General features: G+C 40.6%; 1 protein-coding gene across 3 annotated transcripts in view; it reads left to right on the plus strand.

Annotated features, from left to right (window-relative positions):
- The window catches only part of LOC132881548 (rho-associated protein kinase 2-like), a 240,113-nt gene that overhangs the window by 200,953 nt on the left and 21,060 nt on the right, over positions 1 to 18,100 (plus strand). For all 3 annotated transcript variants that reach the window (XM_060914115.1, XM_060914116.1, XM_060914117.1), the window contains 2 exons: positions 2,001 to 2,262; positions 9,949 to 10,207. In XM_060914115.1, coding sequence (XP_060770098.1) covers positions 2,001 to 2,262; positions 9,949 to 10,207 — 521 coding nt within the window. The remainder of the gene's footprint in view (positions 1 to 2,000; positions 2,263 to 9,948; positions 10,208 to 18,100) is intronic.

The following is an 18,100-nucleotide window of genomic DNA, read 5'->3' on the forward strand; positions in this document are numbered from 1 at the left end:
TCTGAAATACTCAAACCAGCATGTCTGGCCCCAATAATCATATCATGGTCAAAGTCACTGGGATCACATTTCCCCTCAATTCTGATGTTTGATGTGAACATTAACTAAAGCATTTTACCTGTATCTACAGTGCCATGAGAAAGTTTGGGCACCCTTGACAAATCCCAGTATTTTTCATTCATATATAATTGGGTGTTTGATTCTACAACTTAGTCTTGACATATGAAATAAATAAAAGACACAGACATATTTCAGCATTGAAGAGAAGTTTATTGGGCTAACAGAAAAAGTGCAATATGCAGCAAAACAAAAATAGGCCCGTGCATAAATTTGGGCACCCTAACAGAAACATTCCATCAATATTTAGTGGAGCCTCCTTTTGCAAAAATTACAGCCTCTAGACGCTTTCTATAGCCACCAATGAGTGTATGGATCTTGGACGAAGGCATCTTGGCCCACTCCTCCTTGCAAAACATCTCTAATTCCTTGAGGTTTGAAGGTCTACGAGCATGGACAGCTTGCTTCAATTCATCCCACAGATTTTCAATGATATTCAAATCTGGGGACTGGGATGGCCATTCCAAGACATTGTACTTGTTCCTCTGCATGTATGCCCGAGTGGATTTTGAGCAATGTTTCGGGTCATTGTCTTGTTGAAACATCCATCCCCGGCGCAACTTCAACTTTGTTACAGACTCTAGCACATTATCCTCAAGAATCTGCTGGTATTGAGTGGAATCCATGCGACCGTCAACTTTAACAAGGTTCCCAGTACCAGTACTCGCCACACAGCCCCACAGCATGATGGAACCTCCACCAAATTTCACTGTGGGTAGCAGATGTTTCTCTTGGAATTCTGTGTTCTTTTTACGCCATGTGTATTGCCTCTTGTTGTGACCAAATAACTCGATTTTTGTTTCGTCAGTCCACAAGATCTTATTCCAAAAGGATACTGGCTTGTCCAAATGTGCTTTTGCATAGTTCAAGCGACTCAATTTGTGGCGACTGCGAAGAAAGGGCTTCTTCCTCATCACTCTCCCGTACAGTCTTTCCTCATGCAAATTGCGCTGTATTGTTGCCCTATGCACAGTGACCCCATCTGCAGCTAGATCCCTTTGCAAGTCTCTGGTGGTGGTCTGTGGGTTGTTTTTAACAATTCTCAGCATCCTTCGTCTTTGCCTCCCTGAAATTTTTCTTGGCCTACCACTTCTGGCCTTGACAAGGACTGTGCCTGTGGCTTTCCATTTTCTTACAATGTTCCTCACGGTAGACACTGACAGCTGAAATCTTTTGGAAAGTTTTTTGTAGCCTTCCCCTAGTCCATACTGCTCTATAATCTTCGTTTTGAGGTCATGAGAAAGTTGTTTTGAGGCCCCCATCTTGCAGCTCTTCAGAGGACAGTCAAAGAGAAAGAGAACTGGCATTTGGCCACCTTAAATAGCCTTTGTCATGATTGGATGCACCTGCCTATTAAGTTCAAGGCTTAATGAGCTCACTTAACCAACTTGATGTTTTCAATTACTCTGTGATTATTAGTTACAGGTTTTCAAAGCAACAAAATGTCAAGGGTTCCCATACTTTTGCACAGCCTATTTTTCACATTTGATTTAATTTCATACAAAGGAATACACCAATAATTAAAATCAGTGTCTGCAAAACAACCCAGCACTTGGCTCTGATGGGCAAAGGAAGGACATGCCACTAGGGTGTTTTTCTGTGGAGACAGAGTCAATTATTGTACAACCTCAGACGGGGTGCCCAAACTTTCTCATGGCACTGTATGTGATTTTATGTATTGCGTTACTGCCACATGCTTGGCTAATTGGATAATTGCATGAATAAGCAGGAGTACAAGTGTTCCTATTAAATTGGCTGGTGAGAGTATGTATACATTTACAGTATCTGCAGTATGTATGCCTGTATGTATGTACCATGTACAGAAATATTTGACTTCCTTCTCTCTCTCTCTTGTCTCTCATCTCTTTTTCCTTTCTGCTTAGATCCTCTATGCCAATGAGGGTGAGAGTAAGAATCAGGAAGCAACCATAGAGCTTTCAGTGGCCGAGAGATCAGCCTACATCCCTTATAAGGGCCATGAGCTTGTGCCCACACTTTACCACTTCCCCTCCAACTGTGATGCATGTGCTCGACCCCTCTGGAACGTCTTCAAACCCCCTCCAGCTTTGGAGTGCCGTCGCTGCCATGTTAAATGCCACAAAGACCACCTAGACCTCAAGGAGGAAGTCCTTGCACCCTGCAAAGGTGAGGAGGTCATGCTGGCTGAAGACTGTGATTGAATCAGTCAAACTACATACAGAAATGTACATACTGCACATGTGAAAAAAACATGCAAATTGTTTGATCAGATAGTGCAAATAGATTTCCAGGAAGTGCAAAGTGTATACAAATATGTAATGCAGAAATAAAGTAAAGTAGCTTGTACACAGTGACATGAGCAGTAAAAGATAATTTGAGTAAAGTGATTAACGTTGTTCGTGTCTGTGTGTGACTAGAAATTATAAAGTTCTATTACAGACCATACAGATGTGGGAGTTAGGCGACTCATTTTAGATTTTTCGGATCACGGATCCGCCGACGGCAGTTAAATACTACCGCTAGAAAAATAAAAAGTCTGTGCGTATTTTTATTTTTATTTCAACCGCCGAAACGTACAAAAAGAAATGTAAAAAAAAAAAGTCACATATTTTTCTTGTAACAGCACTATATCCCTGGTACTAGGTCATATTTCTTTAAGTAAAAAGTATTAGAATCGCAAATACAAACGACAATGTGTGTTGTATATATCCACTTCAGCTGAGTCCGAAAACGAAACTATTTACGACATTGAGTATTCACTTGAATGTTTTTATGGTATTTACGACCGCTTTACGACAGTGTCGACCTCGTGCTGACCATGGCTGACGCTGACAGCATGGATTCCGAGCTATCGCCTCAACTGTACGTAAGCATAAAGTGTGGTATAGAAAAGTCTTTTCACTGTCTCACTAATCAAAACGTGGGCGATTTCGTCTCTCAAGCATTGAAAGTAAACAATGAAAAGATCAAAATGATCTTTGGTTCTCAGGAAGAAGGTGGTGATGTAATGAGCGCGATGCCAAATATGCCTGTCATAACATTAGTTCGTGATTTTGGCTGCAAGTATCTGACTGTGGAACTAGAAGAGGATGGTGCTGCAGAGAGTCCTATCGAATCAAGTAGCATGAACGTATCAGCCTTCGATGTGCTCATGAGAGCTCAACGGTCATACCGTATGACCACATATACCTTCAGAGAAGTAAGTACTGGAATGCTAGTCCGTGTTATAAACTTATACACAAGAACACACACATACATACATATATGTGTGTGTGTGTGTGTGTGTGTGTGTGTGTGTGTATGTACAGTGGTGCTTGAAAGTTTGTGGACCCTTTAGAAGTTTCTATATTTCTGCATAAATATGACCTAAAACATCATCAGATTTTCACACAAGTCCTAAAAGTGCATAAAGAAAACCCAGTTAAACAAATGAGACAAAAATATTATACTTGGTCAATTATTTATTGAGGAAAATGATCCAGTATTACATACCTGTGAGTGGCAAAAGTATGTGAACCTTTGTTTCAGTATTTGGTGTGACCCCCTTGTGCAGCAATAACTGCAACTAAATGTTTCCAGTAACTGTTGATCAGTCCTGCACACCGGCTTGGAGGAATTTTAGCTCATTCCTCTGGACAGAACAGCTTCAGCTCTGGGATGTTGGTGGGTTTCCTCACATGAACTGTTCGCTTCAGGTCCTTCCACAACATTTCGATTGGATTAAGGTCAGGACTTTGACTTGGCCATTCCAAAACATTAACTTTAGTCTTCTTTAACCATTCTTTGGTAGAATGACTTGTATGCTTAGGGTCGTCGTCTTGCTGCATGACCCACCTTCTCCTGAGATTCAGTTCATGAACAGATGTCCTGACATTTTCTTTTAGAATTTGCTGATATAATTCAGAATTCATTGTTCCATCAATGATGGCAAGCTGTCCTGGCCCAGATGCAGCAAAACAGGCCCAAACCATGATACCACCACTATGTTTCACAGATGGGATAAGGTTCTTGTGCTGGAACGCAGTGTTTTCCTTTCTCCAAACATAACGCTTCACATTTAAACCAAAAAGTTCTATTTTGGTCTCATCCATCCACAAAACATTTTTCCAACAGCCTTCTGGCTTGTCCACGTGATCTTTAGCAAACTGCAGATGAACAGCAATGTTCTTTTTGGAGAGCAGTGTCTTTCTCCTTGCAACACTGCCATGCACACCATTGTTGTTCAGTGTTGTCCTGATGGTGGACTCATGAACATTAACATTAGCCAATATGAGAGAGGCCTTCAGTTGCTTAGAAGTTGCCCTGGGGTCCTTTCTGACCTCGCCGACTATTACACGCCTTGCTCTTGGAGTGATCTTTGTTGGTCGACCACTCCTGGGGAGGGTAATAATGGTCTTGAATTTCCTCCATGTATATGCAATCTGCCTGACTATGGATTGGTGGAGTCCAAACTCTTTAGATATGGTTTTGTTACCTTTTCCAGTCGGATGAGCATCAACAACGCTTTTTCTGAGGTCCTCAGAAATCTCCTTTGTTTGTGCCATGATACATTTCCACAAACATGTGTTGTGAAGATCAGACTTTGATAGATCCCTGTTCTTTAAATAAAACAGGGTGCCCACTCACACCTGATTGTCATCCCATTGATTGAAAACACCTGACTCTAATTTCACCTTCAAATTAACTGCTAATCCTAGAGGTTCACATACTTTTGCCACTCACAGATATGTAATATTGGATCATTTTCCTCAATCAATAAATGACCAAGTATAATATTTTTGTCTCAGTTGTTTAACTGGGTTCTCTTTATCTACTTTTAGGACTTGTGTGAAAATCTGATGATGTTTTAGGTCATATTTATACAGAAATATAGAAAATTCTAAAGGGTTCAGAAACTTTCAAGCACCACTGTATGTATGTAAATCTTAATCCGACATTGAAATTTTGCCATGCAAAAAAAAAAAAAAAATTGGACAAGGACACTTTTATTTTTATTTCGACCGACATCATCAAAAGTATGTTGAAAAAATCCGTGAACCTAAAGATAAAAAATCGGTGGCCTTATGTTGGTCAGGTAAGATGTTGGTGAGGCTTGTAGGGGTAAAAAAAACCTGTTCCTAAAAATAGTGGTCCAGCTTCAGTTGAAGGAGAAGAGACTTGTTGCACTTATCTCTGCACTCATCAGATAGCTTGTGGACCAGATGAATTACCCTCAAGAGTGCTCAAAGAGATTGCACAAACAGCTTCCGAGTGGCTTGCTTTTATTTTCTCACAGTCATTTAATCTTAACATCGTTCCAACAGATTGGTCCAAATCCCGCGTTACTGCAGTCTTCAAAAAGGATAATAAATCTGATCCATCGAACTACCGTCCAATTTCTCTGACTTCTATTTGTTGCAAAGTTATGGAACATATTGTCCTTAGCCATATGGCTAAACACCTCTCTAGAAATAACATTCTGATTGATGAGCAACATGGCTTCAGGCAGCGGTTCTCCTGTGAAACACAACTGATATCAGCCATACACAACTGGGCAAAGTTAATCAATGTTCGCAGCCAAACCAATGTTGTTCTACTTGATTTCTCCAAAGCATTTGACTCTGTCCCTCATCAACGGTTGTTAATGAAGCTTGATTACTATGGGATTAGAGGGAACATGCTCAAGTGGATCAAGGCTGTCCTGACAAATCACACCCAATCAGTTTCAATAAATGGTCTCCAGTCCTCTACTAAGCCTGTGCTTTCTGGGGTCCCACAAGGCTCGATTTTGGGTCCTGTTTTATTTCTGTTATATATAAATGACATCTCATCGTCGGTAAAATCAAATCTACGTCTTTTTGCTGATGACTGTATCCTTTATAGAGAAATTCGTGAGGTACAAGATTGCTGGGCCCTACAGGATGACCTTGATCAGTTGTTTCTATGGTCAAAAACTTGGCAACTCAATTTTAACGTGAAGAAATGCTATCATCTTGGTGTAACATGTAAGAAAGTACCTACTGAGTTCCAATATGTTTTAAATGGACAGTCTATTTCTAGAGTCTCTTCAGCACTATATCTTGGGATCACTGTGGCAGATAACTTGTGCTGGAATGAGCATATTAATAACATCTGCAAGAAGGCAAATTCAGCTCTTGGGCTACTGCGTCGTATCCTTAGTGGATGTGATCCAAAAGTTAAAGATCAAGCCTATCGTTCATTGGTGCGTCCAAAGCTCGAATATGGTTGTAGTGTGTGGAACCCCTATACTAAGCAGAGTATCGACCAAATTGAAATGGTCCAGTGTCGCGCTGCACGATTCGTCTACAATGACTCTTCTCGTTTTAGTCATGTGACTCCAACAATAGAGCGTCTTGGTTGGGATTCTCTTGAAGACTTTTCTTTCAAGCCAGTATGTTCCACAAGATCTTAAATGGATATGTTGGCATTTATTTCCCTCCTGAAGTGCGTCAAATTACAAGAGCTACTAGACTATGAAACACTCATCCTTTTCATCAAATCAGTGTATCAAATAATGTTTTTAAGTTTTCTTTTTATCCAAGGACGATAATAACATGGAATAATTTACCTATAAATGATGATGTAAATTTAAATAATTTTAAATCCATTGCTCTTGCAGCCATTACATCATAAGCAAGTATTTTATATAAGTTTTTAGATTATATTGTAAATAGATTTTGTTGACTATTATATTTATATATTTTATTTATATTTTTATTTAAGTTTTTTTTTTTTTGGCGGCACGGTGGTGTAGTGGTTAGTGCTGTCGCCTCACAGCAAGAAGGTCCGGGTTCGAGCCCCGTGGCCGGTGAGGGCCTTTCTGTGCGGAGTTTGCATGTTCTTCCCGTGTCCGCGTGGGTTTTCTCTGGGTGCTCCGGTTTCCCCCACAGTCCAAAGACATGCAGGTTAGGTTAACTGGTGACTCTAAATTGACCGTAGGTGTGAATGTGAGTGTGAATGGTTGTCTGTGTCTATGTGTCAGCCCTGTGATGACCTGGCGACTTGTCCAGGGTGTACCCCGCCTTTCGCCCATAGTCAGCTGGGATAGGCTCCAGCTTGCCTGCGACCCTGTAGAAGGATAAAGCAGCTAGAGATAATGAGATGAGATGAGATTTAAGTTTTTTTTTTCCTCCTAGTACAGTGTATGCTGTTTTTAGGAGTATTTTCATTAAAGGATTTGATTTAAAGCATCAGGCTCAGGGAATAGAGGTGGGTCTTTTTAGTGACGTGGAATGTGTTCACCAAGAAAGTTTGTGTAAAATGCGTACCACCATGAATTTGAAGCTGCTCATCATTTCAGTTTCTTTGCTGCTGATACTATCAAGCACATGCTGCATGATTTCCTTCATCTTGCTAATGAAGAGCTTGTTTACTTTGCACCTGTCTCATCTCTTCTTTGTAGGCCATCTCATCACTTTTGGTGTTTAAAACCACCACCTTGGGATCATGAGCACAATTGACAAATAAGGTCGTTTGGGGGTGTTTGGCCATGCAGTCATGTCAGCAACAGCTCATTAAAGCACTTATAACCTTGGAAGGCTCTTGTGTTGATGATGTTGGGGTGGGACAGTTGTTTACCAAGGGGTGAGGACTGTGTGCATAACTACTGCAGTGGTATCTGAGGTTGAATAGTTTGGTCTGGATGCATAGTGATGAATATCCAGTTTGGCTGGAGTAGAGTTCTTAATATGTGCCATGACCAGCTTTTCTAAGTATTTCATTATTACTTATTACTCAGTAGCACTCATTCATTATTGTGTTGTACTGGTCGGTAGTCTTTTAAGTCTGAAACTGTAGAGGACTTTGGAACAGGGATGATGTTCATATGAAACATAAAGCTGCTTTGGCCTGAGCAAGTAAGAGGTTAAAGATATCCATCAGCATGTCTGAGTTGGTATGCACATTCTCTGAGTACCTGGTCTAGAATGTTGTCTGGCCCAGCAGCTTTATATGGTTTGATCCTCTACAGAGTTCTCATTACAACAGCTGCTGTCAACAAATAGTGACTGTTCACCTGGGAGAGGGATACCCTTGGTAGCTGATGTGATGGATGAGTCAAAGCCAGCATAAAGGAGGTTGTTTAATTTGTCAAGGAGAGAAGCATCACTGATTCCAGGTTAAGTCCATAGTCTTTGCATAGTCTTTACTTTGCTTTTGATGTTATTAATCAGGTGCTCTTGAATCTTCTGTGCAGAGGTGACTTTTGCAAACTTGATCCCAGAGATAAGGCTGTGTCTGGTTGCTCTGAGAGCTGTTATGTCACCAGATTTCAAGTGTTTCAGGCCTTAATCCAAAAGTGCACCTCTACATTCACAAGGGTTTCTTGCTGGCACATATGTTGATGAGTTTGGTGTAGACAACGTCGCTGACACATGCATTTGATGAAAGAGGTATACTCCTCCAGGTCAGCATGGTGTCTGTGTGTGGCAGCTTCCTTAGGAATTTGCCAGACTGTCCATGTGCAAGCAAGTGGAACATGAGGACAGCCTCACTAGACCATTATGTTAACCAGTTGATACATGGAAATGAAGACATTTTCAGAAGAGGTCTGTATGATGGAACTTTTGAAGTTTTTGGTATTTTGAAGTATTGAATACTTAACAGAATGTCTGGGGTGGTAGCAAGGGGTGGCTTTTTATTTTTTACATCTGTTTGTATAGACATAGGCTACGTTTACATTAGACCGTATCTGTCTCGTTTTCTTCGCGGATGCACTGTCCGTTTACATTAAACCGCCTGGAAACGCCGGGAAACGGGAATCCGCCAGCGTCCACGTATTCAATCCAGATCGTGTCAGCTCCGGTGCTGTGTAAACATTCAGAATACGCGGATACGCTGTGCTGAGCTCTAGCTGGCGTCTCATTGGACAACGTCACTGTGACATCCACCTTCCTGATTCGCTGGCGTTGGTCATGTGACGCGACTGCTGAAAAATGGCGCGGACTTCCGCCTTGTATCACCTTTCATTAAAGAGTATAAAAGTATGAAAATACTGCAAATACTGATGCAAATACTGCCCATTGTGTAGTTATGATTGTCTTTAGGCTTGCCATCCTTCCACTTGCAAGTGGTAAGTGATATGCGCTGGGATCACACACACAGCGGCTCAGTCCCGAATCACAGCTTGTTCACTTCACTCGCGTGCTCTGTGAGCTGCGCAAGGCCGGAGTGCGCACCCTCCAGAGGGCACTCGCTGTTCAGGGCGGAGTGATTTGGAGTGCAGGATGCCTGCGGAGCCGAGCGTATCCGTGTATTGGTATTGCTGTGTGCACGCAAATCGTGTATTGGCGTTGCTGTGTGCACACTAATCGTTTTAAAAACGTTAATCTGATGATCCGCTGATACGGTCTAATGTAAACATGGGCATAGTGCAGTGTCTTTGTTTCTCTTGTGGAAATGGAGACATGCTATTGCAATTTTGACAGAGCAGCTTGCAACATACCATGGATGAAATCTTATGTAGAAAAGGAGAAGTGAAAAACAACAGTAATGAAGTGTATGGTGAATTCTCTGAGTAAATAACATAACTGTCTTTTTATTGTTAAGTGTTTGATCGCAACAAAAAGTGACTGTTCAACAATGAAGATTTTGTCATCAACCTTTGGTTATGTAACCAGAGTCCAATGCTTGACTGAGAGTTTCTGTCATGCATATCATTTTTAGGCCCTTTTTTGTGAAGGTCAGAATTCAACAGTCCTTCAACTCATTTTATGAGTTTAGTCTCTATCTGAGTAGATCCAGTTTATTGCCCAGGGAGCGGATGTTGGCAAGAAACAGCAATGTGTCCGCCAGTATCATTGGATACTCATGGATTTGTAAGGCTGTGTAATTTCTGTTACTTGTCACTTGCAGTGAACTATGGCACGGCTAAAGAGCTGCTGCTGCTGGCCAGTTCTTCAACTGAGCAGCGAAAATGGATCAGTCGTCTTCTCAAGAGAATTCCACGCAAACCCTGTACTCAGAGTGTGGCAGCCCCACAAGAGCCTCCAGTGGGGTCACAGCCCTCACCGCTACCCTCACCCCATCTCTCTCCACGAAACTCACCCAAACTCACCTCCAGAGGAGCCATCAGAGTGCACAGCAGAGCCCCACAAGCCTCCAGCAAGCCCAGGTGAGTCTTCTTTCTGCATTAGATTTCCCATTGAGTCAAGCCTGTTTTGTGTGTAGCATCACACTTGTAAAACCTGTGATAAAATCTTAATTTCATCTACATTATTAGCAATAATAAAGGGTTCATATTTACATAGGTTTTAAAACACTTATTTTCTTTGGCATTTCTGTGAACATTGTACATTTATTATTTGTTTGCATATATTAAGTTATTTATTTATTATTGTAATTACTGTTGGTCCTCCATAAATCTGTATTGTTTGTGCTGTTGAAGCATTGTCTCAAAACCACTCTGTTCATAAAGGATTGTTAAAGAGTAGGTTTTACTCATAGTAATGTTAAGCTAGAAGATTAAACTATAATTATAGCACTTGAGTAAGATTTTGAAGCTATGACTCTGAAACTATGGAGTCACCCTCAGTTGCTTGGTACTCTGGCTAGTTTTAGTGGATGTGATGTTTTAGTGTATTATTCCACCCACATATTCTGTTGAAACGACCAGTTTCATATTTATGTATAATCTTGCAGGTTTTTGTTGAAACCGGATGATATTTTATGGAAGTTTTAAATTTGTCCACAAGCAATAGGCCAATATAACATCCAGGGGCACAGTGATCAGTGTGCATTGTCCTTAGTGATCATGCTAGCATAAAGTAGCAAGAGATCTTTTGGTAATTACCTCGATTTATCCATTAATTAACCATTAAATTGTGTCTGATCTTCATTTTATAATAAATTCATAATGATATACAAGTTGGACCATATTTATTAAAGCACCCAGTATGATGTACAAAGCAGTCTGGTTCATGAAACTGTCCTCCGACATCAGTACTACTGCTGATATGATCATGAATAATAATGAATTAGTTTCAGTTGCATGCATGCAAAGACTTGCCATTAATCCATTACTTAACTGTTAGATTCACATCACATTCCCCAGTTTACCCTCATAGACCTCTAATTTGCATAAAACATGACTTAGTTTATGCAGGTTATGCAACAGTAAGTCAATAAACTGAATGAAGTCAGGTAGCCTACAATCATCCAAAATCTGAGGAAAGAAGTACAGGTACATCTCAAAAATTTAGAATATTGTGAAAAAGTTATTACTGTTTTTTTTCATAATTTAATTCAAAAATTTAAACTTTCATATATTCTATATTCATTACACATAAAGTGAAATATTTCAAGCCTTTTTTGTTTTAATTTTGATGATTATGACTTATAGCTCATGAAAATCAGAAATTTAGTATCTCAAATTATTAGAATATTTCCTAAGATCAAAAAAGGATTTAGAATACAGAAATGTCCAACTTCTGAAAAGTATATTAATTTAAACACTCAATACTTTGTTGGGGCTCCTTTACCACAAATTACTGCATCAATGTGGCGTGGCATGGAAGCGATCAGCCTGTGGCACTGCTGAGGTGTTACTGAAGCCCAGGTTGCTTTGATAGTGGCCTTCAGCCTTTCTGTATTTTTGGGTTGGGTGTTTCTCATCTTCCTTTTGACACTACCCCATAGATTCTCTGTAGGGTTCAGGTCAGGCGAGTTGGCTGGCCAATCAAGCACAGTAATATCATGGTCAGCAAACCATTTGGTAGTAGTTTTGGCACTATGGGCAGGTGCTCAGTCCTGTTAGAGAAGGAAATCTGCATCTTCACAAAGCTTGTCAGCACATGGAAGCATGAAGTGCTCTAAAATCTCCTGGTAGATGGCTGTGTTGACTTTGGACTTGAAAAAACACAGTGGAACCAACACCAGCAGATGACATGACACCCTAAATCATCACAGACTGCGGAAACTTCACACTGGACTTCAGATGCCTCAGATTGTGTGCCTCTCCACGCTTTCTCCAGACTCTAGGGCCTTGATTTCCAAAGGAAATGCAAAATTTACTTTCATCTGAAAAGAGGACTTCGGACCACTGAGCAACAGTCCAGTTCTTTCTCTCAGCTCAGGTAAGACGCTTTTGATGTTGTCTCTGGTTCAGGAGTGGCTTGATATTAGGAAGGTGACGGTTGTAGCCTTGTTCCTGAAGATGTCTGTGCGTGGTGACTCCTGATGCACTGACACCAGTCTCAGTCCACTCCTTGTGAAGCTCTCATTGATAATTTTGGCCTACAGTGCAATGCAAAAAAACATATCTCAAAATATTAGAAAACTTAATTTCAAGTTTGAGCAAACTGCTATTAAAACAGTATAAATATCTCTCTGTCTAGTTCAGTACACACAACCACAATCATGGGGAAGACTACTGACTTGACAGTTGTCCAGCAGATGATTATCAACACCCTCCACCAGGAGGACAAGCCACAGAAGGTCACTGCTGAAAAGACGAGCTGGAAAAGATGCACAAGCAACAGGGATGATCGCAGCCTTAAGAGGATTATCAAGAAAAGTCAATTCAAGAATATGGGAGAGCTTCGCAAGGAGTGGACTGAGGCATAGAATCCAAGGTGTTTGAAGTCCAGTGTGAAGTTTCTGTAGTCTGTGATGATTTGGGGTGCCATGTCATCTGCTGGTGTTGGTCCACTGTGTTTTATCAAGTCCAAAGTCAACTCAGCCATCTACCAGGAGATTTTAGAGCACTTCATGCTTCCATGTGCTGACAAGCTTTATGGAGAGGCCGATTTCCTTTTCCAGCAGGACTTAGCACCTGCCCACAGTGCAAAAACTACTACCAAATGGTTTGCTGACCATGATGTTACTGTGCTTGATTGGCCAGCCAACTTGCCTGACCTGAACCCCATCGATAATCTATGGGCTACTGTCAAAAGGAAGATGAGAAACACCTGACCCAAAAATACAGACAAACTGAAGGCCGCTATCAAAGCAACCCGAGCTTCAATAACACCTCAGCAGTGCCACAGGCTGATTGCCTCCATGCTACACTATATGGATGCAGTAATTCATGGTAAAGGATTCCTAATCAAGTATTGAGTGTTTTAAATTAACTTTCTTTTCAGAAGTTAGACATTTCTGTATTGTAAATACTTTTTTTTTAATTGATCTTAGTAAATATTTTAATAATTTGAGATACTGGATTTCTGCTTTTCATGAGTTATAAGCCATGATCATGATCATCAAAATTAAAACAAAAAAGGCTTGAAAAATTGCACCTTACCTGTAATGAATATAGAATATATGAAAGTTTACCTTTTGAATTAAGTTAGAGAAAAAAAAACTTTTTCATGATCTGCAAATTTTTTGAGATGCACTAATACATGTAGTGCCACCACCCCCCAATATAGAGTTGTGATTGTTTATGGCTTGATGAAGACCACAATTTATAAGTAATTAATGCAAAATCCAAGCAATTGCAAAGGTTCATGAACATTTTCCTTTCAACTACGATATATGATAAAGTATATCAAAGTCCCTCCTGTGCCAGTACTGTACTGTTCTGTCTCCCATCTCATTACGAACCAGGCCCTTAAGGCGCATTGGACGGCATCAACCTCCATTTCCATAGCCTTCAGCCTTTCGCCTATTTAATAGTGTCACAGCCCCTCTAGCATGGTGCTTGTATTACTGTTCCCCTGTGGGCTACAGTGTTCCCCTGTGGGCTGCAGTGTTCCACTGGGGCACTAGGTGTCCCTGTCTTTGTCTAGAGTGTGTATTGCATGGTTGTGCAGAATGGCCAGCCATCAGCTAATTGAGCTACACCTGGGCCCAGTGTAGCCTGTCTTTAAGGCTACATCCACACGACAACGGCAACGAGATGTTATTTAAAAAAATATCGCGTCCACATGGGCAACGATCAGTAAAATATCAGGTCCATATGGCAATGCAACGCTTACTGAAAACGATGCAATACACATGACACACCTCTAGGGGCGCTGTAAGACAGTCCCTTCTGAGACACCAGAACAATAGAAGAAATAAGGACGCATGCGCATAAACTATTATGCGCGAGACTTCATATTAGCCACAAAGTCAGAAAAATCTGTTCGTAAAATTACGTTATAATGACCAAATACAATGAAAAGTATTTTTCCAGTCTCACCTGTGAAAGGTAATCCCATGTGATCTCGTTTGGACGGTAAACCTGTTGGTACAGTTAAACGCAGCACATGAATGAGGCATCTTTATTCTCCGCTTTGACCCATCCAATATGGCGGCAAGGATGACGTATGATTCTACGCGGAAGGCGGCGTCTTTAATGGTCCGGAATAAATTGAATGCTACACGTTGGTGGATTAATTTGTTCTTCTACACCCTTTTTGAAGAATGTATTGTAGGACTTAAACCAACATCTACATCTGAAGAGGTGAGACCGCTCCTTTTTTTCCCTATTTTTGCTGGCGGGATTGACTCTGCCCTAAGGGCTATTCTCTCTCTCTCTCTCTCTCACACTTTGCACCATTACACAATAAATATTCACAGTGAAAATATTTTGTAAGCGCGTTTCATGAACCAAGTTATAAGATTTGTTGACAACTCGCATCGAGTTCGTTACACTTCTACCCGGCATGAAGCACTCAGTCATGTGGTTGTGACGTCATCGTAAACAAATCCGTTCTACTCATCCAGATGACTTCGCAACGGCAACGTTGCCGGATCTTTCCACTCTATCTCAGTCTGCTGCAGTTGGTCTCTCATGCCACTCACCTGCCTGCATGACCTGTCGGGGGGAGGTCTGCATTGCCAGCAGACCAGACGACAGCAGAGGCATTTTTGATTTTAGATTGGTTTACCTTTATTTTTGTAGATCTACATATTTTTTTGTAAATAAATCATCTTTTTCTATATTCTACCTCTTGTGTTTTCTCCAATTTTTGTCAGAGTTGAGCCAAACTGTGACAATAGCTTGAGTTACAGTGGGGGATCAGTCCTCTAGTAACTGCAAGAGTTTGACTCCCTACCTACATCTGTATTGCGGTGTGCCTCGCCAGATGGCAGTAGGTACCATTTTTATGATGGTGTTTGATATGACCTGACCATGAGTAAAACTCATGATCTTCTGGTCAAGAGGCAGACACACTTACCACTAGGCCAACTCAAGGTACAATAAAATATATCAAAAGGTTTAATTACTTCTACACGTAATGTTCACGATTCCTGATTCAGTGCCTAGCAGAAGTCATTTGATTGGTAACAAACAGAGGCTGAAGAGTGTGTAACCTTAAGCCTAGGTCACAACCGGACATACGATTTTTTGGCCGTGCGATTTTTGGCATTTCCCAAATCACTGCGTTTTTTTTGTTCATGGAGAAAGACGCACGTTGGCCGTAAGTTTGTCTTGCAACCTGAAAAAAACATAAGCGCCCGTATAGTTTGTTTGACAATGCAAAGAACCTCTGCGGCCGGTCTGCGGCCAGTCCACGGCTTGAAAATCAGCACGTCACACGCGCGCCCTCCGTGCGTTTCATGCGTGCCCTCCGTGCGTTTTTTGCACGTAGACCGGCCGGTTGTGACCGAGGCATTAAAAGGAACATATTCTGAAAAACTCACTTTTTCAATGCCTGTGCGCACACAGTACCAGTCAAAAGTTTGGACACAATTATTCATTCATAGGTTTTTCTGTATTTTGACTATTTTCTACATTATAGAACAATACTGAAAACATCAAAACTATGAAATAACATATGGAACATGTATAGAATTCTGTGGTAAACAAAAAACGTTAAAAAAAACCAATATGCTTCATATTTTAGATTCTTCAAAGTAGCAACTGTTTACCTCAATGACACTTTGCACACTGTTGGCATTATCTTAACCAGCTTCATGAGGTAGTCACCTGGAATGCTTTTCAATTAACAGGTGTGCCTCATGAAAAGTTACTTAGTGGAATTTCTTGCCTTGTTAATGCATTTGAAATCAAATAGTAAATAATAAAAATACAGTAAATAGCCCTATTCCACAACTGTAGTAATCCATATTATGTCAAGAACCACTCAACTAAGTAAAGAGAAATGACATCCATCATTACTTTAAGACATGAAATGTCTTTTAATTAAAGCTGCATGGCCTTTTGATTTCATAAAATCAGTGAAATTTAGTTCCCTCTGAAATTTGGTCATTGTGATATACTGTATGTTTATTTCTGCAATATCTAAAAAAAAAATAAAATGAATAATAATAATAGTAATAATAAAAACCCAGGCCATTTTGTGGCTGGGAAGCTATTTAATTTGAGGGGATTCCCTAGCAAATAATGTGCATGAAATCACTCGCTTTGCATAGTCAAGCAGACAGAGGAAGTCTGGTGTGCACATGCGCAGGTTTACTTGTTTCTTCTTCTTTTCCTTCTTCTTTTGGCTTTTACGGCAGCTGGCATCCAGTGTTGCATTACTGCCATCTACAGGTTTACCTTGACCGTGTGCTGACAGTTACATCATTCTGTCGCTAAACAAACAGCTGATCACACCAAGGTGCTCGCTGACTGCTGATATTTATTAGGTTGGTCCTGCATTTCCTTTCCTTCTCAGCATAACATCTTCTCACTTTCCGTTACTGTAGTCGGTCTTTAATGTTTCATTTGCATCCTTCATTTTCCTCTCCTGTTTCAAATTTGTATCCCACAATGCCTTGTGTGAACGGGGAAAGCCCATCATGTGATGCATGACGTAGTATCTTAATTGAGTCATGGTGAAGCAAGAAAAAATAGTGGAGAATTTAGGGCCACTGGCCCTAAATTCATTAATTGTTCTATTTAATAATAATAATAATAATAATAATAATAATAATAATAATAAAATTGGAAGTCTGTGATTCAAATTCAGTAGCTTTTGGTCCACTAAACAAAAATAATTGGGTGTCAGGGAAAATTGTTTTTATGACCTAAACTTGAAAAATCTGAAAGGCAGTCTACCTTTAATAAAAATACAGGAAAAAAAACAAAACAAAACATTGAATTAAAATGTGTCCAAACTATTGACTGGTACTGTACATTTGGATATCTGGAGTCTACCAACCAACAAACTCTGAAATAAGACATCCTAGTCAGTTTCTTTTGAGCTGCCTATTTCAGAAAACATGCGCTTCAAGAAGCTGTTCAAATTTGGCTCCCCTAGAATTATCACAAGAGGAGCTGATTAGAATTACATTGTCCCCACATCTGAGCATTTCTACTCCTGGTTTAAGAACTGCCTTTGCAAATGAATATTCATGAAGAAAGTGCTACATGATTGGCCCGAGGAAGAGGGGGTGGGATGAGCAGTTGCTCATCATCATCATTTAAAGGAATAGGCACTCAAACCAGTCATTTTGAACAGGACTGTTGAGACAGGGTGAAAAGGTACTGTCGTGCTTTATCCATCGGGTATTTTGATCAATGTGTGTCATAGACATTTCATTAAGACCTCATGGAATTGTGTCAACTTGTCGAAAAGGGCTATAATGTCACCTTTAAGGCCTAAATCAGAGGTGCACTGCTTTCTTCTTGGACATACATCATCTGACCCAATATTAGTTCCTCATTTCATGCATCTGCTTAATAATGCTTGACTGGGTGCTTCACCTTCACTTACCAAATAAATAAATAAATATTAAAACAATGTAAAAAATGGCAAATCTTTTTCACCTCACCTTATTAAGCCAGCATCTAGCATGCAATATCCGTCCATCCAGTATCCGTAACTGCTTATCCTGTGCAGGGTCACGGGCAAGCTGGAGGCTATCCCAGCTGATTATGGGCGAGAGGCGGGGTACACCCTGGACAAGTCACTAGATCATCACAGGGTTGGCACATAGAGACAAACAACCATTCACACTCACATTCACACCTATGCTCAATTTAGAGCCACCAATTAGCCTAACCTGCATGTCTTTGGGGGAAACCGGAGCACCCAGAGGAAAACCATGCAGACACCGGCAGAACATGCAAACTCCATGCAGAAAGGCCCCTGTCAAGCACTGGACTTGAACCCAGAACCTTCTTGCTGTGAGG

The sequence above is a fragment of the Neoarius graeffei genome, chromosome 2 (assembly GCF_027579695.1).
Source record: "Neoarius graeffei isolate fNeoGra1 chromosome 2, fNeoGra1.pri, whole genome shotgun sequence".
Classification (NCBI taxonomy): domain Eukaryota; kingdom Metazoa; phylum Chordata; class Actinopteri; order Siluriformes; family Ariidae; genus Neoarius; species Neoarius graeffei.